At 53.5% G+C, this 23,728-nt stretch overlaps 10 protein-coding genes and 1 non-coding gene across 11 annotated transcripts; 7 read left to right on the top strand and 4 right to left on the bottom strand.

Annotated features, from left to right (window-relative positions):
• Positions 1–83: 83 nt before the first annotated feature.
• Positions 84–1,786, bottom strand: BKA78DRAFT_19605 (Glyoxalase/Bleomycin resistance protein/Dihydroxybiphenyl dioxygenase). The gene is made up of 3 exons (XM_066883626.1): positions 1,197–1,786; positions 775–1,147; positions 84–725 (listed from the first exon to the last, which is right to left on the bottom strand). The coding sequence occupies exons 1-3, from the start codon at positions 1,525–1,527 to the stop codon at positions 218–220; spliced, it is 1,212 nt and encodes a 403-aa protein (XP_066749793.1). The 5' UTR covers positions 1,528–1,786; the 3' UTR covers positions 84–217.
• Positions 1,787–2,046: 260 nt separating this feature from the next.
• On the top strand, positions 2,047–2,760 carry BKA78DRAFT_291708 (uncharacterized protein; the record flags this gene model as incomplete). Its single annotated transcript, XM_066885943.1, has 1 exon — positions 2,047–2,760. One exon carries the CDS (start codon positions 2,047–2,049, stop codon positions 2,758–2,760), a length of 714 nt encoding a protein of 237 aa, XP_066749792.1.
• A 294-nt stretch (positions 2,761–3,054) lies between these two features.
• Positions 3,055–3,714, bottom strand: BKA78DRAFT_291707 (uncharacterized protein; the record flags this gene model as incomplete). Its single annotated transcript, XM_066885942.1, has 1 exon — positions 3,055–3,714. The coding sequence occupies one exon, from the start codon at positions 3,712–3,714 to the stop codon at positions 3,055–3,057; it is 660 nt and encodes a 219-aa protein (XP_066749791.1).
• Positions 3,715–4,118: 404 nt separating this feature from the next.
• Positions 4,119–5,813, top strand: BKA78DRAFT_291706 (FMN-dependent dehydrogenase-domain-containing protein; the record flags this gene model as incomplete). Its single annotated transcript, XM_066885941.1, has 2 exons — positions 4,119–4,146; positions 4,195–5,813. 2 exons carry the CDS (start codon positions 4,119–4,121, stop codon positions 5,811–5,813), a joined length of 1,647 nt encoding a protein of 548 aa, XP_066749790.1.
• Positions 5,814–6,093: 280 nt separating this feature from the next.
• On the bottom strand, positions 6,094–7,053 carry BKA78DRAFT_19565 (uncharacterized protein). Its single transcript, XM_066883624.1, has one exon. It carries the CDS (start codon positions 6,718–6,720, stop codon positions 6,214–6,216), a length of 507 nt encoding a protein of 168 aa, XP_066749789.1. The 5' UTR covers positions 6,721–7,053; the 3' UTR covers positions 6,094–6,213.
• Positions 7,054–8,199: 1,146 nt separating this feature from the next.
• BKA78DRAFT_19567 (uncharacterized protein) lies at positions 8,200–9,187 on the top strand. The gene is made up of 2 exons (XM_066883625.1): positions 8,200–8,935; positions 8,981–9,187. Exons 1-2 carry the CDS (start codon positions 8,393–8,395, stop codon positions 9,077–9,079), a joined length of 642 nt encoding a protein of 213 aa, XP_066749788.1. The 5' UTR covers positions 8,200–8,392; the 3' UTR covers positions 9,080–9,187.
• Positions 9,188–9,295: 108 nt separating this feature from the next.
• BKA78DRAFT_291704 (uncharacterized protein) lies at positions 9,296–11,995 on the top strand (the record flags this gene model as incomplete). The annotated part of the gene is made up of 2 exons (XM_066885940.1): positions 9,296–10,908; positions 10,963–11,995. The coding sequence occupies 2 exons, from the start codon at positions 9,296–9,298 to the stop codon at positions 11,993–11,995; spliced, it is 2,646 nt and encodes an 881-aa protein (XP_066749787.1).
• Positions 11,996–12,613: 618 nt separating this feature from the next.
• BKA78DRAFT_t13 lies at positions 12,614–12,705 on the bottom strand. Its single transcript has one exon. It is a non-coding gene; the product is annotated as a tRNA-Tyr (tRNA).
• Positions 12,706–13,520: 815 nt separating this feature from the next.
• On the top strand, positions 13,521–15,091 carry BKA78DRAFT_244912 (origin recognition complex subunit 5 C-terminus-domain-containing protein; the record flags this gene model as incomplete). Its single annotated transcript, XM_066884077.1, has 5 exons — positions 13,521–13,610; positions 13,658–14,029; positions 14,081–14,504; positions 14,528–14,757; positions 14,813–15,091. 5 exons carry the CDS (start codon positions 13,521–13,523, stop codon positions 15,089–15,091), a joined length of 1,395 nt encoding a protein of 464 aa, XP_066749786.1.
• A 2,271-nt stretch (positions 15,092–17,362) lies between these two features.
• Positions 17,363–18,786, top strand: BKA78DRAFT_303490 (ER lumen protein retaining receptor 1). The gene is made up of 5 exons (XM_066887544.1): positions 17,363–17,440; positions 17,553–17,611; positions 17,735–18,013; positions 18,082–18,332; positions 18,391–18,786. Exons 1-5 carry the CDS (start codon positions 17,419–17,421, stop codon positions 18,425–18,427), a joined length of 648 nt encoding a protein of 215 aa, XP_066749785.1. The 5' UTR covers positions 17,363–17,418; the 3' UTR covers positions 18,428–18,786.
• Positions 18,787–20,745: 1,959 nt separating this feature from the next.
• On the top strand, positions 20,746–23,109 carry BKA78DRAFT_359611 (uncharacterized protein). Its single transcript, XM_066892385.1, has one exon. It carries the CDS (start codon positions 21,205–21,207, stop codon positions 22,861–22,863), a length of 1,659 nt encoding a protein of 552 aa, XP_066749784.1. The 5' UTR covers positions 20,746–21,204; the 3' UTR covers positions 22,864–23,109.
• Positions 23,110–23,728: the final 619 nt, after the last annotated feature.

Raw genomic sequence — 23,728 nt, 5'->3', positions numbered from 1 at the left:
TACACCGTCGTGACGTTGACACTACTTCGGCGCGAGATGCTCCGCAGGACAAATCTCGTTAGATTCCACCTGACCTGAGCGGCGGTGTATGCAGACTGTCGGCATTAAGCGTCGGTCCTGATGATACAACATTGTTCACGGAAGGGAGAACAAGTACGATGAGTGGGAGCGACCTGTTCATTCCAGGCTATTGAAAGGCCTTTACAGCGTGAAATCCTTATACCAAGTTGCCTCTCAGCTCTTGCTCCCTTTCAATCGCTTCGAACAGACTCTTAAAGTTGCCAGCACCGAAGCCCTCAAAGTTCCGCCGCTGGATGATTTCGATAAACACGGTGGGCCGGTCCATGAGATGCTTGGTGAAAAGCTGTAGCAGGTAGCCACCCTCGTCAAAGTCGATCAAAATGTCCAGCTCTTGAATCTTGTCAAAGTCTTCTTGCAATTGCCACTTGTTGGCACTGGCGGTGCGTGCCAACCGCTCACGCATCGTGGTGTAATACGTGTCTGGTACTTTGATGAATTCGACACCACGTTCCTTGAGGGACGTGATAGCGGCAAGGATGTCGTGGGTGCGCAGGGCAATGTGCTGCACACCGGGACCATCGTTGAAGTTGATGTATTCCTCGATCTGGGACTGCTTTTTCCCGACGGCGGGCTCGTTGATGGGCATCTTTACAACTTCATTGGGCGATGCCATGACGATGGACTTCAATGCAGAGTAGTCGCTACTTGGCGTCAATGTGCGTAAGATGGCGGACGAGAAGCGATTAAACTCACGTGCAAATGTCTTTGTCGTCAACACTCCAGAATCGATGAAAACCAAGGACTTTTTCGTAGTAGTCGCAAGCATCTTCCATCTCATCCCAGTCCTGGTTGCCGACGCAATGGTCAACGGCTTCCAAATCGACGCGTGGCAGAAATTTTGAAATGGGATCTTGCGTAGTTTCCGATCGGTATCCGGGAAGAAAAACACCTGTGTAGTCCCTCGTCTCAATCAGCGTATGAGTGGTGTCGCCGTATGTTCTGATTGTGGCCAAGCGAACGGAGCCTTGTTTGTCGCTTAAGGTGTATGGTGCAGCAATGCTGGCTGCGCCATTAGCAACTGCATGGTTGTACACCGCGTCCACAGAGTCCACTTCGAATGCAACATCTAGAACAAAGTCAGTCTTGTCGGTTGCTCCAAGTACGACGAAATTTACCTTTGACAGCATCACCATGCTTGACTTGATGGGCATGCAACTCCTTGACCAATTGCGCGTCTCTGTCATCGATTTCGGCTACCTTGCCGCACCCCTCTACACTTCGCAAAGGGCTGGTCAACACAAAGGTGACCCTTCCATTCCTCACCACGTGTGAGGCAACTCCACGTGAGCCAGTCTCGAGTCCCTTATATGCAACTCTTTCGAATCCCATCCGCGTAACATAGTATGCAGCCGCTTGCTTTGCGTTGCCAACATACCAGTGAACGGAGTGGTATCCCTGGTAGTTGAACAAGGAGTCTTGCTCCGTTGGTAGTGCCATGGGCGCCATGCTTGCAAGTTTTCAGTCAACGCTTTTCACACGAGATGGTTCGGAAAGTTGGATGGAAATTTCTCAGGTTTTGTTTGTCGTTCAAATAAGAGGGGAGCGCTGAGACGATTCAAGTTCCGGACGTTCCAGGAGGCATCGAAATATTATTGATCCCAGCCCAACGTGCTGCGCTCCCTCCGCGTAGTGCTGATGCCGGAAATCCGCTTTAGACCGCCTCCTGCCGCCATTGCGCCAGCTTGGATGGAAGAGCCCAGGCAGAGACAAGGGGTGGCGCAGGTAGTGGCATCACGTGCCTCGGCTTCGATCGGCTCAGCGCATGCGGTCACTCCCAAACTGACTTTTGACGTTCCCCAGATTCCACCTTCTGGCGTAATGTGACCGGCTGCGGGGAGGCGAGGGGCGCATTTCGACGCGTTCCGGTAGGCAGACTAGCCCACAAGTCCGCGTTGAAAAACTCCTGTCCTCTTCCAACCCCGACTTACCTTTCAAACCCAGTGCGCGCATTCGAGCCCCTTCAGAATGACCGAAGTAAACACTGCTCTTTCTTCCAACGATGCCAAGGTGCTCTCTGCACTCTTCGATCCGGAATCCTCTCCTTCATCCTCCCTACGAATCAAAGGCGACTCCCAAAAACTCCCGTACATTCCGGATATACTCTTACCCTCGCTCCAAGAGACAGAACGAGAGGCAATTCGTTCATTGGGAACTTCCGCGAGTCCACAAACAAAGGACGTCAGAGCCGCCATCGATGCTCTGAATGTGTTGATAGAGAAGAATCCTCAGTACGCTTCGGCATACGTAAACCGTGCGCAAGCGCTCAGGCTGTTGATTGCAGAAGAGACGGGATTTTTTGATGGCAGAAATCTGGAGACTACAAGCGCAATATTTGCAGACTTGGCCACAAGCGTTCGTCTCTTGTCTCCGCGAATTTCACAGGAAGCATTCGAATTTGAATCTTCTCTGCAGGCTCGGCTCTTGGCTACGTCTCATACCCATCGTGGCTATCTCTTCTTGAAAGCCGCAAAAGCGGCTGGGGAAGGCAGGTTAGAGGGTGGTCCCGAAGAAGTTAAGGGCAACGACCGGAGCGAATTGGAAGAGATGGCGAGCCGGGAATTTTACCTGGGTGGCTTGTACGGAGATCCAGTGGCAAAGCAGCTGGCAGTCAAGACAAATCCGTACGCCAGACTTTGCGGAGCAATAGTCAAACAGGCGTTGAGGCAGGAAGGCGAGTAGACGAGTGAAGGGGCCACCACATTGGAAAACAAGCGCCCAAGGGATGACGTAAAGATTCGTGGCACACTCAAGCGATGTCCTTGCGAATTAAATCTTCGAAGTTCTCCATGTCATTTAGAAGACGCCTGAATGCTCCAGGGCCCGGCGTATTGGACTTGAACATTCTTCTGGCCTTGCAGTGCTCGAATGCTCCGTGCCTGTTCTTCGAATGATGCTTCTATTCCGTTGAAAACGTTGACAACGCGATGGCTTTTGGTCCCGATTTTGGCGGCATGTTCTTAGGACCTGTGCTACTCAGTCTTCAAAGTGTGAGTTGACGTGGTGGGCAACAGCAATCTCGTCGCCTTCAAATTGATGGCAGACAGGACAGACTTGTACAGCAGAGTTGAGATCCGGAGACTCAAAAGATTCCCGGTCATTTGATGACTCCCGAGAATCTTCACGCAACGGATGGCCTGGGGGAAGTAAATCCCCTAAGCTGTACCCCGAAGGCGGTGCGTTGAGTTCGTCTTCCTCTCTGACATCGCGGTACCTGATCTGGAAGCGAGATCCGTTTGACGTGCTGACTCTGTTTGATCCAAAGCCCTGATTTGGCTCTCCATTTCTTCCCAGGTTGCTCAATCCTTGGGATCCATCTCTTGCCTCGGCCTCTGTCGCTAGGCGTTGGACGCGGCCAACCCTACCGCCGACGAGTCGCACTTTGATTCCTCTGGGATGATTGCCACGCGTCAAAACTTCTGATACGGTGCCTTGGACTTGATGGCCAGTCGGTTGGTCGACTTTGAGGACGATGGAGACATGAGCACCCGCGATGACCTGGTTGATGTTTGGCACTCTCGCGCCGCCTAGAGGAGGCCCTGGGCGGCCGCCTCCACCTCTGCCTCTTCCGCGACCACCACGGCCAGGCCCTCGACCACCACGCGATCGGGCCTGCTGCGGTGGACGGTCTTGCATCTGCGATGTTGTCGTGAAGAATGCCGGGGACGGAACAGGTGTTCAAAAGCCGGGCGACGATAATTTTCAGCTTTTGGCGGGAAGCTGTGTGATGTGGCAGGTCGAGCCGAGTTCCCCGCGTTGCTCGTCGGATTTTGGCCGCCGACGCGGAAACATGACCTCTCCCCCACGGAAGTTGTATCCCACTTTTGCCGATCAAGTCTCGCGCCATCCAATCACCGAAATGCAATTGTACGCAGAGTCGCTGACGGTTCTACCGAGTCCTAAAGACTCTCGAATCGCGATACCACATCTTGCGCCAATTTGATCTCGTTTTTGCTTGGAAACAGCGTTGTGCGCTTCTTGGATTGTTGCAATTGTTCCCTGCTTCATCTTTGGTATATCTGCTTTGTATCGCTCACAATATGGCCAAAGTATACAGCTATGACGAAGGTAAGTCGATCATCCCGCGCCTACGCATCAAGCGCTGACATCTACTAGTCTCCAAACACAACACCCCCGAAAGCTGTTGGGTTGTCCTCTACGGAAACGTATACGACGTAACTTCGTTTCTCTCCGAACACCCAGGCGGTCCCAAAATCATACTGTCTCTTGCCGGCAAGGACGCGACCGAAGAGTACGACCCAATTCACCCTCCAGGCATCCTCGAGGAGAGCCTTCCGGCCGAAGCAAAGCTTGGAAAACTCGACGAAGCCACACTTCCCTCGGAGGAGAAATCGCCTGCACAAGAACAAGGAAGCGAGCCTGAGGGTCCACCGGACTTGGAATCACTGCTCAACCTCGATGACATTGAGGAGGTTGCGACCAAGCAGATAAGCCACAAGGCATGGGCATACTACTATTCAGCAAGTGACGACCTGCACTCGAAGCAGTTGAACAACACAGCATATCGTCAGATACTGCTGCGGCCACGAGTGTTTGTGGACTGCACGAATTGCGACACCAGCACAACTCTTCTTGGAAACAAGGTCAACATTCCCATCTATGTCTCGCCCGCCGCCATGGCACGGCTTGCGCACCCCGACGGAGAATGGGGCATCGCGCAAGCCTGTGCCCAATTCGGCGCGATGCAATTGATTTCCAACAACGCTTCCATGACTCCGGAGCAAATTGTGAAAGATGCCGGTCCGGAGCAGTCGTTTGGCTGGCAATTATACGTACAGACAGATCGCAAGAAGAGTGAAGCAATGCTAGCCCGGATTGCGAAGTTGCCGCAAATCAAATTCATTTGTTTGACCCTGGATGCCCCCGTCCCCGGCAAACGCGAGCACGACGAAAAGTCCAAGAATGTCGGATCCAACCTGCCCGTCCGCTCTGCCGTGCAAGATGGCTCATCCGCATCCACGAGCCCGAATCCGAAAGCCGCAACTGCCGGTCAGGCAAAGGAGGGCGGTGAGAGTTCTGGCGGTGTCGGAAAGGCATTGTTCATGGGCACCGCGCCGGATCTCACGTGGAAGACAACGCTGCCCTGGCTGGCCAAGCACACAAAGCTGCCGATCGTTCTAAAGGGTCTTCAGACGCACGAGGACGCATATCTCGCTTCCTTGCATGCCCCTCAAGTCCAGGGCATCATTCTTTCAAATCATGGTGGCAGAGCGATGGACACTGCACCTCCGGCTGTGCACACCCTGCTCGAAATCCGCAAATACTGCCCGGAAGTGTTTGACAAGATCGAGGTGTGGGTCGACGGTGGTATCAAGCGCGGAACAGATGTTGTGAAGGCATTGGCGCTAGGCGCTAAGGGTGTCGGTGTTGGTCGCGCAGCGCTCTTCGGTCTTGGAGCTAGTGGCAAGGAAGGTGTTGCGCGTGTGCTTGAGAGTGAGTCGAGTTCTTCCATCCCATATATGAACAGAACACTAACATCGGGATCAGTTCTGAAAGCAGAGACGGAGACGGCGATGAGACTGCTTGGTGTTGAGAAGATTGAGCAGCTGGGCCTGCAACACGTGAGTGATTTTGATACTGATACTGATAATATACTGGGCATGCTGACGGTTGGATTCCAGGTGAATACCCGCGCACTCGAGCGAGACATTTACGATGGACCAGCGAATCTGGACAGGCCCTCACTGTGGGAGAATGTAAGGTCAAAGCTATAGAAGAGAAAGACGGTAGACTTCCGGCAAGAAATAATGTCGATAGAGAAGAACAGATTCCCTTTTTGACAACTATTCAACGGCCCATCCCAAGAAACCATGAGCGCATCAAAGCCTTGTGCCTGTTCACTTCGTCCAATCGCATAGACATACCTAGAGATACCCACCGCAACCGCTTGCCCTGCAGCCAACCGACCGCAAGCTTCCATCGAGGACGCTGACCCAACCCAAATCCAACCACCCTTCCGTGGCCCCCAATCCCCATCCATCCCCCATGCTCACCCACAACCCGTCCACCCAACCACCCATTTATCCATCCACCAACAGCACTCGCCTGATACTGCAAATACCCACATAGCCGCTCGCCTGTCCTTCCGCCCGCCCGTCCGCCCGCCCGCCAGCCTCATGCAGAACGCCCAAAAGCGTTTTTCCTCACCGCGCAACGCATGAACTTCGAACGTCTGACATGTGAAACATCTGCCGGCACCGTCAGCACGAACCGCCCGTTCTTGATCGCGCCGGCGCAGGGCAGAGCAGGGGAGGCAGGAAGCGGCGCAGTCGCGCTTCCACGGCGCTGCGGCGGTGGTCGTGCGATGATGCAGTTCACCCCTGCGGCTGTGCATGGGAGCGATGCAGGCGTTGGGGAGGTTGGGTTGTGGATTTTGGAAGCGTTGGTGGGAGGTGTGGCGCGTGAAATCTGAGTGCAGAACTGCTGAGGCACAGTCGGCTGCAAAGTGATGTCTAAATGAGAGTGCAGTGCCGAGAGGTCGTGCGGCAGATGGAGAGTATTCAAATCACGAGAGGGGAGTTGTGGATGGTACATGTAGCTCGCAGTTGATCTTTCTCTGGCGAATCGCAACCACTCCTTGTGACGACCGCCATCGACATATTCTGCCCCAAGAGACACCATTTTCAACGCGCACTTAAATCACGCGTGAGACTCGAAAAGCGCTTCGGCGCGCTTAAAGACGGCGACACCCGGGAGGTTGATGCAGTTGTATGGGGAGATGAGCAGGGGTGCGGTGTGGCGGAGGAACGTTGATTGGTGGCGCGACCTGGTGTAACCAGCGAAGCGTGGTTGTGGGCGCAGGCTTGGGCGCATGGCCGTTTCGACGTTTCCCGGTCTTGACTTTTCAGAAAGAGGATAAAAAGATCATTCAGTGTGCCTGGTATCTGTCACTGACTTTTTGCGGCATGCAAAGGGTTTCCATCTGCGCGGAGTGCTGTTACCTGTTGTTGAGGTTGGGATCGCGGGGAAGGTCGGATGTTGTGCAACTGCGGATGCATCCTGCTCGCTCAAAAAGTTTCCGCGAGGCAGTGAGTATAGGCCATGTGTATAGCAGGATTGGTAGGCTGTGCTATCGTGTTGGCGTTTCATGGATTTTGTTGCGTCAAAGTAGGGTAGTCCAGAGGATGAGCATGCAAGCGTAGAGTCGAATAAAGCAATGAAGTCTCGCATACTCAAACTCTTCATTGGTTAGACTGATCCAGATCTCCACAGAAAAGGGAACAATAACCGATATCTGTATGTTGACAACATCTTCCATACAAGGCAGTATACTAACCTAATGTTGTAGCAAAGTCGAACATCTCCTAGACGTACTTCGTTCGACTTGCCTCAACCCAACATGCTCGCGCGCAGTAACCGAATCCGCTCTGGTGTTGCCGAAATCTGCTTTTTCAGCCTCCCAATTGCGGGGAACAGGTCAAGGCGACAGTGGGTGACGAAAAAATGGTCAACTCCAGCTCCTCGAGTCCCAATGCAAGTCTGCTTGGACGCCCTCGAAGACCAGTCTTCAAGGGATTGTCGATGCCTAAGTGTTTTGGCAAAGAGGCATCTGAACGCTACGCACCCTGCCTCTAGCGGAATCGACCTTTCTCTCGTCGCCCATTGTCCGCAGAACAGGATGGACGATGGATTTACGATGAAGCATTGCGGTCATCCAAGCCCGATCAGCCTATGGACTTCAGCTACTCCGCCTTCGCATGAAATCGTCATGTCAACCTCGGACAATAAGCTTTGACGACGTATCCAGTCGCTGGGGGCCGAGGAATCTCAGGGGTGGAGGCCATCGTGGTACGGATTGAGCACCGTTGCCCGGTGAATTAGGACCATTCTTCGGTGGAGAGACGAAAGTGGCAGGAAAGGTACGTTTCGTAATCCCGGGGTTGAATGTCTTTTGCGCATAGCAACGTGAAAGCTGCAAGCCAAGAACAGGCTGCGTCACCGTCTCGGCAAGAGAGAGGCCGATATTGCTGAATTGTCCCGTTGGACACGTCAAATTTCTGTTATAATCGCATTTGCTAATGTTTTCAAAAGAAAAGGCAAGCCCAGCCTTCGAAAGTATTAGGCTGAAGAGCATAAGCACAACCCAACAGCCGGCGACGAGGGAAACTATCAATCAAGTTGCCCGAACGGAAGCATCTCTCGTCTTGGTAAAGCGGGCTGTTTGGCAGGGAAGCAAGCGGTGCATGTATGGGATCGAATTCTTGCTCGGTGATGGAATGAGGGTGGGATTTCGGTGGCTTCTAGAAGGCAGCAGGAGAATGAGTAGAGGATTTGCCGGCGTCGCGCTCAGATCATGGCAGCCAGCAAAGCGCACTGGCGTAGGATGCTGACAACTCCCCGGGATGATGACGGAGGCTTCGGAGCGACGGGTCGGCGAGAGGGACACGGCAGCAGGCAAAGACGAGGAGGACGGGTTGGACAACGAGCTGATGAGATGGAAGTGTGCGTGTTGACGTTGGGTTGGTTTGTCGACTTGACTCAAGTCACAGGTAGCATGAGCAAATGCAGAAGGAGGGCCCGTGCGTGCAATCCCAAACCAGGACCGACTTTCTTCCACCATGGCGACGCTTCCCTCGTCTTCCTTGACACACCATCCTCAGCCCAGTACCATTCCCAGGGTATTCCCTCTGTCTTGCCCTCTACCCGAACATCGCCATTGTCTTTTGCGCGTGTCGCTAAGCACAAAGCATACCCGAGCGCGCGTCGACGTGTCTTCGTCTTCGCTAGCCCCCCTTTTTCCCAGGGCCGCCCAATTCCATTACATTCCCCAGAATGGCATTTACAAGCCTGCCCATGCCTTTACAGCGCCCCTTCCGCCCTCATGTGGCGGGACATGGTATGAATCCAAACAAAGCCGGCCCGTAGCTACGCTAAGCTTCAGATGCTTCAATTTCTTGGGCGGCCACGGTGGAGAGGGAAAGGCAAGAAGTGGGAGCGTTGCGCCGTCTTTGTGGCGTGTCAAATGTGCCACTTGATGTAGCCACTCCGTCTTTATAGAATCTCCATGTCTCCTGGTTCTACCAGATTTCCGTCTTTCTCTCCCATTGTTTCGCAACCTTGATCATCCGTCAATGTCCGGAATTCGATTTCTTTGCTGTACACCGATACATCCGAGTCACGATCCTCGAGAGGCTACAATTCGATAAAACTTCCCTCGCAGGTTCTTTTATCGGTTGTGCTCGTGTCTCTAGCTCCCATGCCTTCAAACAGGACCCACAAACCGCCGCCCCTCAGGTCGCAAGGTTCTCGAGAAAATGATCTCGCCGCTGGAAGCAACAAATCGAAATCCGGCGACACCTCTAACTCAGATCTGAGACCAAAAGACCAGCGCGGTCGGTCAAAGTCTGCTTTCTCGTCAAGGCGGCAACCATTGGGAGAAATATCGCCGGCCAATCAGAACACTGCAAGATCCAGGTCATCGCAACGATCAAAATTGCTACCTCCTCTCCTCCGCATAGAGAGAGAGTTGGAACGCCAGCGAGCTCGCGAACGCAAAGAGCAAGATGAGGCTGCTGCAAAACGGCACTCGAGAAATTTGAGCGCGCCGTCTCCCACCCTCGCCCGGCCACAACATCCATTTTCATCATCTCAGGCGCTCCAACCTGGCCCGGCTTCTCCAGGCAGTCGTTCAGACAAGCGATCATCTGCATCTACTGATACTCCCGAGTTCTTCAACAGCCTTCTCGGTCCATCGGAACCATCTCCACAGGTCGACTCCTCCAAGCGCCATTCTGCAGGTGGCAAAAGCCGACAATCCATCAGTACCATTAGGTCTGTGACAGACAAGGACAGGAACATCACCTCTCCTTCCTCGCGTCACATCTCTCCTCATTCGCGGGAGTCTAGTCGCAGGCGTTCCGGGCTACGTTCTGTTGAACCTGCAGAGGAATCGGAAGAAGTTCCGCCTCCGTCATCAAAATTTCCCGGTGCTTCTGACAGATCATCTGCATCCTCGGAAACGCTCTCTACAAGGTGTCACGTGGATCGAAAATCTACTGGCAGCAACTGGACCCTTTGGCCGCCCAGCTTCCAGTCTGCTCGGCGGCCATCTTCAACGCCTGCAGGACTCAATCTTTCTGGGATTGGTGATTCGGATGGATCTGAAAACCGGCCGGTGACAACGTCAGGGAGACCTCTCGAGCCTTTCCTTGATCCAGACTCGCAGACAAGGACGAGGCGCCCTTCTTCCACCCCCATTTTGAGCGAACACTTCTTGAGCCATTCTCGATCTCATTCTCGGGTTCATACGGTATCTCGAGAGTTTTCCTCTCAGGAAGCAGTGATTTTGCAGTATCCCCAAATGCGAGATGCCTCAGCTGGAACCTTTGCATCTGTGGAATATGGCTCTCCAGCGCCTATTCATGTGCCGAGAATCCGGAATCGGAACAGCCAGGCCCTGGACAAGTTGCAGGGAGCTCAACAGACGGCTACCGAGCCTGAATCAGAAGCCTCCATCGACTTTCCTTCGGCAAAAAAATCACCGGTTGTCGAGAGGAAGCCGGTCGCTGGTGAGGAATCCCAGCCGGCTCAGGACAGGAATCCGACTGTGCAATCATCGACAACTGCTTCAATCTACACCAGGGTAGAAGGAACTGCTACTCCTGCGACATTTGTAACAGATCGACCTCGCAAAGCCTCTGATGACACAGCATATATCCCACCTCTTCGCAATCCTTGGCAATCAGTTGACTCGATGAGCTTTGCTCAAATGGGATTCAGCGAAAGATCCTGGCCGTTGACACGTCCGGGCAGCAATTCGAGCAACAGCACAGTCGTCCATGTTGCTCGAACATTGCCTGCATGGGCGCGGTGAGTGGATTTCCGTCTTCACTCAGATGTTCAACTGTGGCTAATTCATGACAGGACCTTTTATTCCACTGCAAATCCAAGCTCTTATTCATTCCATGCCGGATCTTCTCGATCACAGTCCGTTACTTCGCTGGGCACCTTTCATCCACCCAAAACTCCAAAGACTCCACGAACTCCGCGAACTCCTCAGAATCACAAGTTCGCCATCGATTTCAACCATTCCAATGGCACAACCTTCAAGTCCGGCTTCTCGCGTCCAACATCAAAGTCAAACACCGCTCACACCGCCCCCACTGCTTCGCCTTCCTCCTCTGAATTCAGCATTGCGCGTGTCCATCGGCCCCGGAACCGCCCCCACAGCACCATTTACAGCGCCAATCTCGATGATGACCAGCTTGCCGAAGCTTTCGGTCCCGATGGCGTTCCGCGTCCTGGATTCATGGCTGACCATCGCGGACTAGCACTCTCATCATTGACACAAGAATCCTCCTCGTTTTCTGGTGATAACAGCTCCGACCTTGAAATACAAGCACTGCCGACGTATTCACGCGCGTCTGAATCTGTCTACGAAGAAGTAGAGTCTGAGCCGCGACGCCAGAGATTTTCAACGCAGAGCAACACCAATACGGTAGCAACTTTGGCAACCTGGTATCGATCACTGGCACCCCCTTCTCCGCCTCCATCGCAGACTCGCGACGATCCCCGAGTGGACCGACAGATCTACCTCTTCGCGTTTGGGTTCTTTTTCCCATTCGCATGGATGGTGGGTGCCTTTCTCCGCCTCCCCCCGCCTCCGCCGGCCTCTGACCCGTACCTTGATGACTTGGAGAGAGGTCACGATGACGAGTTTCGACAACGAGCGTCTATGGCTGCTGAAGTCCACGCTGGAAGAGTACGGGAGAAGGAGCTCCAGGTGCCAGAGGGCCGGCCCAGTTGCGGCACACCAATCGCCATTCGCTTGGGAGAGGCTGAGGCGGAGAGGGCCTTTGCTAGGGGACTGTATTGGCGCCGGTTGAACCGAATCTTCTCCGTCTTTGGTACGTTGGCAATCCTGCTGATCATTGTTTTGGCTGCAATGTTGGGGTGAGGTGTAAGTCCCAGGCCTGGTAGCAAGAAGACCCTGAAAAGCGCGCTCAACCCCTTTAATGCAGACACCGGAAGCAATTATGGTCGCATGTGCTGCGACTCGCTACCAAGTCTCGATCCCATTTCCCCTTTACTCGCCCGAAGTCTTGTTTTCGATCGTTGCTTTCAATTCTGTCGACTATTTTTGCAAGCATTGCGCCATAATGTTTAACCTCAACAACAGTGAGAACCATTGTTCATTCTGAATCTGGAGGATAGAGCGATTTCCCATTTCTTAGAGGCTCGCGGAAGCTTGGGCGGAAGGCGTTTGCGTCATTCTAGATTGGACGATGAGATGTCAGGACCATTACGACTTATGAATAGCGAGCGAACTTTTTGAGATTGATAGATAGCCAATTACTTATTTCGATTTACACCAAAGCTTCGCAAGAGTCGAGCATCGTTGATCCTGTACTCCGGATGTTCCTTCCCCCTGGCACTCGGACCCTGGTGTTCTAGTCCCCGTGCCCCCTCGGCTAGCAGCACTAGCCCGACCTCGTCGCATCCACCACCATCCAAAAGGTGAATTCGTCCATCTCCACACCTCCAGCCATGCAAAAGAGCAAAAAGAAAGTGGTTATCTCCCCTCCCAGAATCGAACTAGGGACCTTTCGATAGCATTGTGTGAAGCTATTACAGTCGAACGTGATAAACCAACTACACCAAGAGGAGTGAACGGCAGTTGTACTGCTGTCTTGGTTGAGGTTTTTGTTCGCTAATAGGGCTTATATACTAGCAAGATAGTGGCAAAGACACTGTAGAGCCTCCTTGACGGCTTCAAATTCCTGAAAATCACACACAACTGCAAGCGTGGGTGCTCCGTTTGCTGGGGGCCAAATTTTGCGTGTCTGTGCAGGTGTGCGCGGTCCGATTGGACGGAAGAAGATGGTTGAGCATGACCGGGAGATCCCGAATCAGCTTGGGAGAACACTTCTGTCCGAAGTGCAAGACCTTAGTCTTCGAGGTGTGGACATGAAATGGGGTCTTTCAAGGCCGAAATTGAAGGTAGGAGACCAAAGACACCAAGACAGGGTGTGGGGAGCAACACGAAGACGGGATATCAAAATCGAAAAACTGTCACTCAAAATCCACCTAAAGCTTTTTTCTACTTGTAAGAAATACAAATCTCCTAGCCCCTTTGATCAGTGTCGATCGACCGGAGCTTTCTACCAGCCCACAAGGAAGGGTGTTGCTTTTCTCTGGTTGATAGCCCCATTTAAAGGTTGAATTTATTGATGGCAGGTTTTCGCCGTTTCTCAAGTTTTACTTACGGGCTTCTTTTCCAATAAAAGTGACCGAACCGTTTGTTGACTGCTAGAAAAACCAAGGTACCGTACTCGCACGTATTCAATGGATATCATGGTGTTTTGCTATCCTTTGATGGCCACATGCCCGCGTGGTGCAAAGCTAACGCACGGACGCGTCGACGCGTGAAGCTCCGCATGCCTGTCGCGCAGCGGACCGCAAAGCACCACCGAACATCCGCAATGCTCCCTCAAGAAACGCTCTTCACGACTCTCAGCGAACGATACCCTTGTCGCGCTCTTCAAATTCGCCAACTACTGCACCTCTACAATGTAGGACTCCTTTGGATTTCTTAAATTTCCGGCTAACTCGCAATCAGCCTGCGTTGCCCAGTCCGTCTACCGTTGTCATTCATGGCCTTGCGGCTACCGGAAAGAGTGTGGTCACGAAGGACGTCCTCCAATCGCAAGGAATCAATCATGCTGTCATCCAGTCGCGAGAATGTATAACGGGACGACACCTGCTGGAGAGAACGCTCGCTGCCTGTCTCGACGCAGTTGACGATTCAGAACCCGACACAGAGCTTGACCGGAGCCCGTACGCTCGATGCGAAAATATCAGCGCCCTACTAGTACACTTGCAGCGTCTTTTGGAAGGGAGGGAACGCTTTGTACTTGTGTTCGATGGCGTTGACAGGCAACGGGAGTCTCCGCCAACTCTCCTGCCTGCGCTTGCGCGACTTGGCGAAGTGGTAAGCCACGAGCGGCGTTCATATATGGGCTTCCGGTACTGACATCTGCAGATACCGGCGTTGAGTGTCATTCTCATAATATCCGTCCCACGAGCCGGCTTCCTTCACACTGCATGCGCGCCCTTCGTCCACTTCCCATCTTACACTCGCGACGAGTCTATCCGAATAGTCGCTCGGGATCCGCCCGACATTTTCCTTGAACCGCCGTCACCATCTAAGGAGTATGACGATGACCTGGCGGCTGAGGACAAGGATTGGCTATGGGTAAGATATTTGGGTGTCGTGTGGGATGCATTGGCCAAAAGTGCGGCTAGAGATGTCGTGAGCTTTGAAGCGTTGGCTAGGAAATTGTGGGATCAGTTTGTCACGCCAATTCGTGACGGCACATTTGGCACGCGGGACCTGTCAAGGCTCTTGGTCCATCGAAGGGCCTTGTTTCAGGGCGAGGGCGCCTTGGTCGAAAGTGTCGTGCCGGGTGAGCAAAAGTCGAAGTCAAAGGGTCAGTTCATCCGCACTATCAGGTGGTGGTGCCCAGTTTTCATGCTGAAAATTCAATGACAGTCACACACGAACTCCCATACTACTCCAAGTACTTGCTCTGTGCAGCGTACCTGGCCTCTTTCAATCCTGCGCGCCAGGATACCATCTACTTCACAAAAGCGAGCGAGAAGAAGCGGAAGAAAAAGGGTGGTGCCACTGCAGTAGGCAGAGTGCCAAAGCATCGTAAGGTCTGTCACAAAATCCCTACAGATATTCTTGCTTCAATACTGACGGCTCCGCTAGATCCCTCGCCACCTTCTCACGCCGTCCGCCTTTCCCCTAGACCGCCTCCTGTCCATATTCCAAGCAATCTTGCCACACGCAGTCGCTCCGACCGCGGATATCTACACGCAGATTGCAACCTTGTCCTCACTGCGGTTGCTTTTGAGGTCTGGAGCCGCCGGAGCGGACCCCCTCGACGGCAGCTGCAAGTGGAGAGTCAACTACGGCTACGAGTTCGTACGAGAACTTGGACGCAGCGTTGAATTTGAAATGGGAGAGTTTCTGGCTGGCGGAGAGTGAAGTCCACCCACGCAGCCTTTCAAATGACAAGTTGCTTAGATACCCAAGACTGAAAATCCGTTCAATTTTTGACCAATGCTGCATGTTGGACATTTTGATCGCTCATGACAAGCCCTGCGCAGTGGAAGGCGCCTGCAAGCCTGCGTAAGTTAGGGTTCCACCGCGCGTCTGAGTTACGTTACCCTTGTCGCTTAACAATGCAGGAGAAGCAAAGACGATCGAAGTTTCTTAAGTGGACCAATCAGTTGATGGTAGCACAACAGCAGCGCGCATCCAAGCACATTTTGAAGTTGCTATGGCCAGCCATTCGTCTTTATTGGCCGCAGAGAATCTTTTGACGCTCTGGGCCTCTCGAACAGAAGATTGCAGCATGCAACGTCAAATCTGCTCCCTGACTGAGGGTATGTAAGGTCTCTGTAAATTGATAGAAGAGCTCTACAATTGTCTTCTGGCAATGAAACTCCAAGATTCGAAAGCGAGGACGCGTCGTTGGCAGCGTCGCTGGTAACCGCAACAGGACTTGGCATCCTCCCCAACACCGCTCGCGGCGAGCCTTCGCAACGCGTTTTTGCAGTGTCTTTTGCAATTCAACTTGACCATGAAGCAAGGGCATTTGGTGGGGTTTCAGAACCAAACAATTGTATCCACCAACGGCTCCTGAAATCAGCCCAGCTTGCTGTGTAACCATGCCGCAGCACAAGTGGCTGAAAGGGCGTCTGCACGTGTCCCAAACTGGAAAGAAACCCCCATCTTCGAACGCAGCATTTTTGAAAATCGTTCATAAATCGTCTGTATCTCGTTAGAATCAGGCTGACGGGCGGAGATGGCTCGGACCGCCATCAAGTCCTCTCGTTCTTGCATCTGCACCACTATCTTGCCGACGTATATTTTTGGAAAGAGCAGAGTTGATTGGGCCACATTGGATGGGACTCTGCTGGGGATTTGGGGCGAGATCTCCGTGCGGAGCTGGCCCTCTCGTCGGTTGGGGCCGCGGTTTTGAGCGTGGGGGCAGAAGGGAGGTTCGGCGAAGTAACGAACGTGAGGAGGTGGTGATGTGAGCTGCATGATGCGTGAAGAGTTTTTGCTCTTTCCCCATCCTTACGTGTTTCTCACTTGGCAAAGCAGACGGAACTAGGGAGCCAATGCAAGCAACTGTGTTGTGTCATCGGATCGTCCGATGGATAATCAGATGGAATTCCCATGACCCATGGGTGTTGGTTGGACCCTCACCCAGCCTCATCTTCTGGCTTTGCTATCTGGTTCTGCGCAGTCCCGGTAGCCCCTCTTTCGCCGGTACCCTCGTTCCTTGTTTCGACTTTGGGTTTGGCTCAACGGTTCAAGTGGCGGGTCGCTTCGCTTCTGCAAGCGAACCGCAGTTCAGGACGCACACAACAACAGGCCATGGTTGCAAAGACAACCGTTGGGATGCGCTTCAGTGACTCCATGAGAAAAAGCCAGAGGACTAACGGGACCGCAGGACGGGTGTATGCCTCAGGCGACGATGATAACCCAACATGGCGATGAGTCTACGAGGCTCGGGGCAAGCTAAACGATCCCATACCTGCTTGAGTCAGAATACACGACTGGAATTGTCTTTTTGTTGTTGCAAGAATCAAAGATGGCATATTTGCTGGCCAAGCTCCCGAGAGTAGATGCAGTTGGATGTAGCATGAGTAGAAAGGATTTGCCCCTGTGCAAGAACGAATAGGCGAACGAACGTGTGACAAATTCTAATTGACATAAAACAGCATTCAAAGCGTTCTGATGAGGGTTGTCGGCGATATTGATCTAGGTATGACCGTCATGAAATGTGGGTGAGTAATGGGGGTTGGCGCAGGACGTTGACTTTTGATGCTCTTGTCATGTGCGTGGAATGATTGTATCGAGTACAGGAAAAGCCACCGGAATAGAACAAACTTATCTGCATCTCCAATGGCCCTTGAACGGCTTTGGGGTGATTCTTGTGTTTTAATAGCGAAGGTAATGAATTGAGGATGCTCGGGTTGAAGTTGCGCCTCAGCAATGGGCAGCGAGCCAATCGTGACCAGAGAAGCGAACTCGACGCACGATCATAATGAAAGTCCTGATCGTCGGATGCGCAAAGACCTGAGCCTGATGCGCACCAAGTTGTAAGAAGGCCGCCGATGAATAAAAATGGCAGACAGCCTAAGAATTGAAGGAGGTGACATTTTTCCTTGCAGGGATCTTGCTTACGTCATGCCTCTCCTGCATCGTGTCCAGACGTGAGCTTCACCACAACAGCAGCTTGTTACCACCTCCACCCAATTCACCCTGGAAACGCCCTTGAGGTTGCGAGAGTGAGCACCATGAACATCTTCAGGTTGTTAGGTATGTTGACCTCTGTTGCCTCTCAATTGTCGCTCCCTGAGCAAGCTCAACAAAGCTCATGCTGGGCGAGCACGCCGCGCAACTTGATGCTAATGGGAAATTCGTGTCGCAGGGGACTTGTCCCACCTCATATCGATCTTGATCTTGCTCCAGAAGATGAAGTCGACAAACGTACGTCCTTGATCCTGCTCCACGACCTTTCTTGAGAGCAAGCACAGCTCCCGACAGCTCCGTGACGAGCTTGCGACGCGCCCAACGTGTACGCGACGCTGACCTTTGTCAACCATCCCGCAGAGCGCAAATGGCATCTCGTTCAAGTCGCAATTCCTGTACCTGATGGTGTACGTTACGCGCTACATCGACCTTCTCTGGACCTTCTACGACCCCGGCGCACTCTACAACACCATCTTCAAGATCATCTTCATCTCGTCGTCAGCATACACCGTCTACCTGATGCTCAACGACTACAAGCCAACCCACGACCCCAATCTCGACACTTTCAAGGTCCAGTACTTGTTGGGCGCAAGTGCGGTCATGGCCATTCTGTTTCCGTACAAGTACACTCCGACCGAGGTGCGCCAATCCAGCAATGCTCGCGGTAGAGCGGGCGTGGCATTTGAGGCATCACTGACACACCGCAGATGCTTTGGTCATTTTCAATCTGGCTGGAATCGGTTGCCATCCTTCCGCAGCTCTTCATGCTGCAGCGCACTGGCGAGGCCGAGACGATCACGACCCACTACCTCTTCGCGTTGGGTGCATACCGAGCTCTCTACATTCCGAACTGGATATACCGCTACTTCGCTGAGGGCTACGTCGACCCGATTGCCCAAATCGCCGGTATCATCCAGACGATCCTCTACTCCGACTTCTTCTGGATTTACTACACAAAGTGAGTAAACTGTTGGGAAATCAGAAGCACAACATGTCTCTAACGCGGTTATTCCCAGAGTTCTGCAAGGCAAGAAGTTCAACCTCCCAGTATGAGCGAGATTCGCAACTTGGAGGTGGATTCCCAAGCGCGAGAGTATACCCGATATCCCAGTGCACGACACTTCTTCAGCTCCTACTCCATGAGTGTGCCGAGAGGGCCTCAGAATGTTGCGGCATTCTGCGCTGTTCCATTGGTGCTGCGCTGCTTCGCCAATTTGGATGGTATGCGCAGTCGTCGAATCGTCGGCAGCTAGTAAGTACGGATTTTGGTGGACTGTTTTGTTAAACTAGAGAAATGAATATTGAATCAGATGAATTACTCGTCAAAGAGCTTTGCTATGGTTCTTGCGTCGTGCGCGCGCCAGAACGAGTGCAGAGTCCGCTGGATAATCCTGACATGATGTTCGCAGTGCGCCATGATCCTAACTCTGTGATGCGTGCAAGCAGTGGATTTTGTGACCTAGTCAAATCCCCAATGATCAGCCTACGCTCTGAGGCTTTTGAGGGGAAGCGGGAAGAGCGATCATTTATTCCAGTTAAAACGATACACCCCAACACCACTCAGCAAAATCCGCAAGATATTAAAAGAAAAGCATGCCGCGACTCCGTCCTCAATCATATCAGAAGTGAGAGCAAAGGATGAACTCGGATCGAACGCTCTATTGCACCGAAATTGCTGCTTCTGCGGCTGCCGAAGCCAGTCTTCAGACTGAAGCCTTCGACCTTGCTACTCCTGGATCCTGAAGCACCCTGGATTTGGCCTACATCGAAACGCTCTTTGCACAAAGACAAGTCCCAATCGACAGATCTGATAACATGGAACAGCCACGGAGAAAGGGTCCAGCATCCCTTCTTCTTTACCTTGGAGACCTCCAACTTGGTTCGACGCGACGCTGTCTGGACCCCGAATTTTGAATCAAGGAGGAACTTTATTCGAACAACGAGGAAGCGCATGGTGACTGTTTGTCACTCCACCATCCGGCCTGCGATCACGTCGACGCCTGACCGTCGTCGCTGAGAGTATGCGCGATTGTTTTGCCTGCTCGACAGACGCCTCCCAACCTCCTTTGTTGGTGGCGTGGTTGCGTCGGTATAGCGAGGGACTTTCGGGCCGCTAGCTGGTACGACATGGTTGGCCAGACGAATTTCTGTTGTCGAGCTGTCGCCGCCGGAGCAATAAAGAAGGAAACAGCTTCGTTACCGTTCAAGGCATGGTGTCCCCAGGGGTAGGGTTGCGATATTCGTCTGAATGTACTCTAGCCCAAGGCTCGCACCCTGCTCAAATGTCGGTGCTGTAGGCGCGTGGACGCGGGAGATTTCGAAGGCTTCTGGTGTCTCCCTCATCGCGGCTTGGGAACAGGGGTTGGCACGGTGTTTGGGCTTCGTCGAAGTAGATTCAGCACTGCAATCCAGGCATTGTCGATAGACGTTTTGTTGTCCTGCGAGATGGGTTAGACTGTTTGCCACCAGTACAGACTCGCTTCAGACAGACATACAGACCTCTTCTCGTCGGTTTCGCTGGCGCTTGTGCCTCGTGGTCAACCCCTTTCCAATTTCATCGCTTCGATATCGATAAGAACGGACCAGAAAGAGCTTGGAGATGTTGAAAATTGGAGAAATACGTTTGATGGTCCTGGAGAAGCCTCCTTCGGCCTACAGCACAATTTGCCTTCTAAAGGGGAAGGAACCTTGGCGGGTCTTTGAAGTACTTTCGAAGACACCATAGAGCAATAAGACCCGTCACACCTCATTTCAAAGATTAGGGCAAGATCTTTCAGTACCAGTCTATGGGGAGCCCCTGGGTAAAGATGTATGTGTCGACGTCCGAGGATACGCCTTGGTGTCATGGATACCGCGTCTCCGGCCGGAGCAGCACCCACACCGCCTTCACAATGGCCGCCATTACCCGCCATGTCTACAGCCTTGCCTTGAGGCGTTTCAGCAAAAGCCGGTAGCACACGTTAGCTCGCCCTAAATCGATCTTTCTACCGTCCAATCGCTTCCCGGCCATCCACTGCAAAGGAATTGAACTCTCCTTCTTCCTTTGCTTGTGGCACTTGGACGCTTTGACGCTCCCAAGGAGCTGAGGATAGTTTGTTCGTGGTTGTGGCACTGCTGTTGCTAAGGTACCGCGTCCCATTACCGGTTCTCGTCAATGGACTGAAATTTTGCACGCGATGTTACCACTCAACGCGTACTGAGCGCGTCGATCCACCAATCGCTTCCACGGAAATCCTCCAGTCACCACCAATGCCCTCGTGCGCCCCTCCCGTCGCCTGAACCAACATCGGCAGGGTTCCATACCAACAAATGTTATCTGTGGTCTGGGCTCTGGGTGGAAGGGAGTCAGGAGGTGTAACGCTAAGCTCAATGAGCCTCAACCGCTACAACGAGTCATCCATACCTACCAGCGTCTCGTGGGAGATCCCCGCCGCCCGGTCCACGTAGCCCGTTGGATCTTGGTTCACTCAAACTGGATCAGGCCTACCGCCTCCTTGCCAGTTCTGTGCTGGTACCTATCTGATCCAAACGGCGTCAACAATGCCCAAGCTGGTTGGAAATGATTTTGTAAACGGACACATGCTACCAAATCGTAGCTCAATCGATATGTATCGAGCTTCCTTGATGGGGCTCATCTGGGTTGGCTTAGGAGGCCCATGTTGCTCCAACATCTACAGCATTGAGCAACGCGTAAAAGGTATGGCGGACTCCTGTGCCATCATCACGGCCTAAAGAAGTCAGGACGGTTGTTTCTGTCGACATAATGGCAAAATTTTCTGTGGTTCAGACCGTGGATCAGAAATATTGACTACCGTACCCTGAGCTTCCATATGCGCTCCAGCTCAACCACGAATGTGACCGTCAAAGCCCCTCAGGTTCCAACCATGGACTCACTAAACGCAGTAGGCAACTCAACGCCCTTTTCCACTCAGAAATTCGGGCGGGCAATTCGAGTTGAACCTCTCCTTGACTTTTCAATATTGTATAAAACCTGCCCCCCGTCCTCTCTTTCTCCTCCATCGAATCCAAGTGTCTCTCTTGCACCCAAAGCACTCTCACGCAACTTTCACACAAACAACATCCAAGCTCGTCCAAGTCGAGACACTTCACTTCACAACACCACCACCCCCACCACCACCATGGACGGCTTCGACTTCGTCGACGGCACCGCCCTCATCACCACCGTGGACGGCCATAGCTTGTATTGGTCTGACGACATGGTCGACCTCTTCAACAACACGAGCTCGGCCGACGCCTCCGCCTCCTCCTCGGACCACGCTCGCTCCGCGGCCGCCAACTCCACGGCCGCCAACTCCGCCGCCTCGGCCCCCTCGACGGCCGCATCTTCGACAAACGCCTCACCGGCCGCCGTCCCCGTCGTCCCCGTCGTCCCCGCCATCCCCGCCGCCGCCGACTCTTTCTCCGATGTCTGTTTCGTCCCTTCGATACAGGCCTTGAAGACAATGCCCTGTGCCCCTGTAGTCAACAAGAGTCAATACGAGAGGATTCAGGAGTACGGCACGGAGATCAGGACGGCTATCGAGAATGGTCGCCCTTGCATCCGGGACGACCATATGGAGAGGATGTCCGACTGTCAGCACTGCTCGACAGTTGCCCTTTTCAAGGCCCACGACGACCACCTGGCCGGGAGGAGCACCAAGGGCAATTCGACGGCCCACAAGTCCGACCTCGCCCCGCTGGACCACCACGAGGAGTGGTTGGCCATATTGGCCAAGAAGGAAGTCGACAAAGCTGCGCCTAGCCGCAGCTTCGGTACGGCCCAGGGCAAGCACTGGGTGAAGAGTCACCTCCACATCGCCATGGACGGTCAGGGCAATGAGTGCCTTTTCTGGGGAAATCCGGAGGGTAAGGAGCGCCTCATCGAGAACGGCGCCGGGGAGAAGGCCTACGGACTGGTCCTCTACGACACTGCGGCGGCCATCAAGCTCCACGAAATCCACGTCAACGGCGGCAAGCACCTTGGACGGGACGCCACCGCGAAGGCTTTCCAAGCGTTGGGGTTCAAGGCCCCGGGGAAGTCGACCATCGCCGCGTACATCAAGACGTGCCCTGGCTGCAAGGACCGCACCCCTCCCGCCCCCGCCGCCAGCAGGCAGAAGAAGCGCGGCCGACAAGAGGCCTTTGGTGGAGAGGATACCGTCGAGGAGAACGCCCGGCCTGCCCCCAAGAGATCGAAGGCCGCTCCCAAGAGGAGATCGAAGGCCACCCCTGAGGCGGCCCTTCCCGCAGAGCCCCAAGCCAACGGCCAAAACCTCCAGGCCGTTGCACAGGAGCCTCAGGACGGTGTCCAGGGGCCAATCATCGATCCCGCACTCGCGGGTGACAATGGGGCGCTGCTGGGCAACGGTGCCGTTCCGTATCCCCCCGGCCCAGGCCAACTTCGCTGGGCTTTGGGATCCCCTGACCGGTGTTCAGCTGCTTCCCCTGGCCCAGGCCGACCAGTGGGACGGGCCCTACGACTTTCTTGACCCGGCCGAGTTCGACGCCGAGTTCGATGGCTCGTACGCGTGGTAAGACAGGGACTATCCCAACCACGCGCGTCCACTGGCAAATCAAGACTCGGGTTCAATCGTGGCGGACCTCTCTGGCGACCTCTTGCGACAACAACGGCCTGGCGTTTCTGGATCCTACAAAGTACCCCTCGACATTCTGGACGATGGACGGCGGAAAATCGGAGCTGCTCAGACGTGTCTTGCCGACAGACACTCCTCGAATAGAGCCAAGGACGCTCGTTAAAAGTCCTGGGAGGGTGGAGGCAACTCTTTTCGCTTGCTGATTTCTTTTTCAGCAGTCGTCGACTTCACATACTGTTTTCCTTTTTAGCAGTCTTCGACATCTGGAAGCGATCGAGCCAAGGACCCTCATGAAAGTCCTGGGCGGGCGAAGAACCAGCGGTCGTCCCGTGTTACGGCCCTGGGGTAACTTTTTGCGCATCTCGTCCTGCGCATCTCGTCTTGTTGATGCGGTCGAAATCATCTGGCCCTGGCGAACTTCCGGAAAACATCACCAAGTCGGATCTTGCGCGCGTCTTCGGAGGTATCGGGCGCCAGACCCGTTTCATCGAGCTCAGAATTCGCAGCAACACGGCCAACAAGGGGGGACTCAAAAGATTTGCTTTTAGCTTTCCTTACCCTCGCGATACCCACTGGACTGGAGTTCTGGCGTCTTTTGTTTGCGTCAAATCCTGGTCTTTTTGCATTCTTCGTTCAGGTCCCTTTCAATTTTGATACCCGTTTCTTCCTTTCCCTCACGATACCCACTGGATTGGACTGGAGTTCTGGAGTCTTTTGTTTGCGTCGAATCCTGGTCTTGTTCACTCTTCACTCAGGTCCC

This window comes from Phyllosticta capitalensis (genome assembly GCF_038381095.1).
Source record: "Phyllosticta capitalensis strain CBS 128856 chromosome Unknown BKA78scaffold_1, whole genome shotgun sequence".
Lineage (NCBI taxonomy): Eukaryota > Fungi > Ascomycota > Dothideomycetes > Botryosphaeriales > Phyllostictaceae > Phyllosticta > Phyllosticta capitalensis.
The sequence above is the reverse complement of the archived record's forward strand: the minus strand, read 5'-3'. Positions and strand labels throughout refer to the sequence as shown.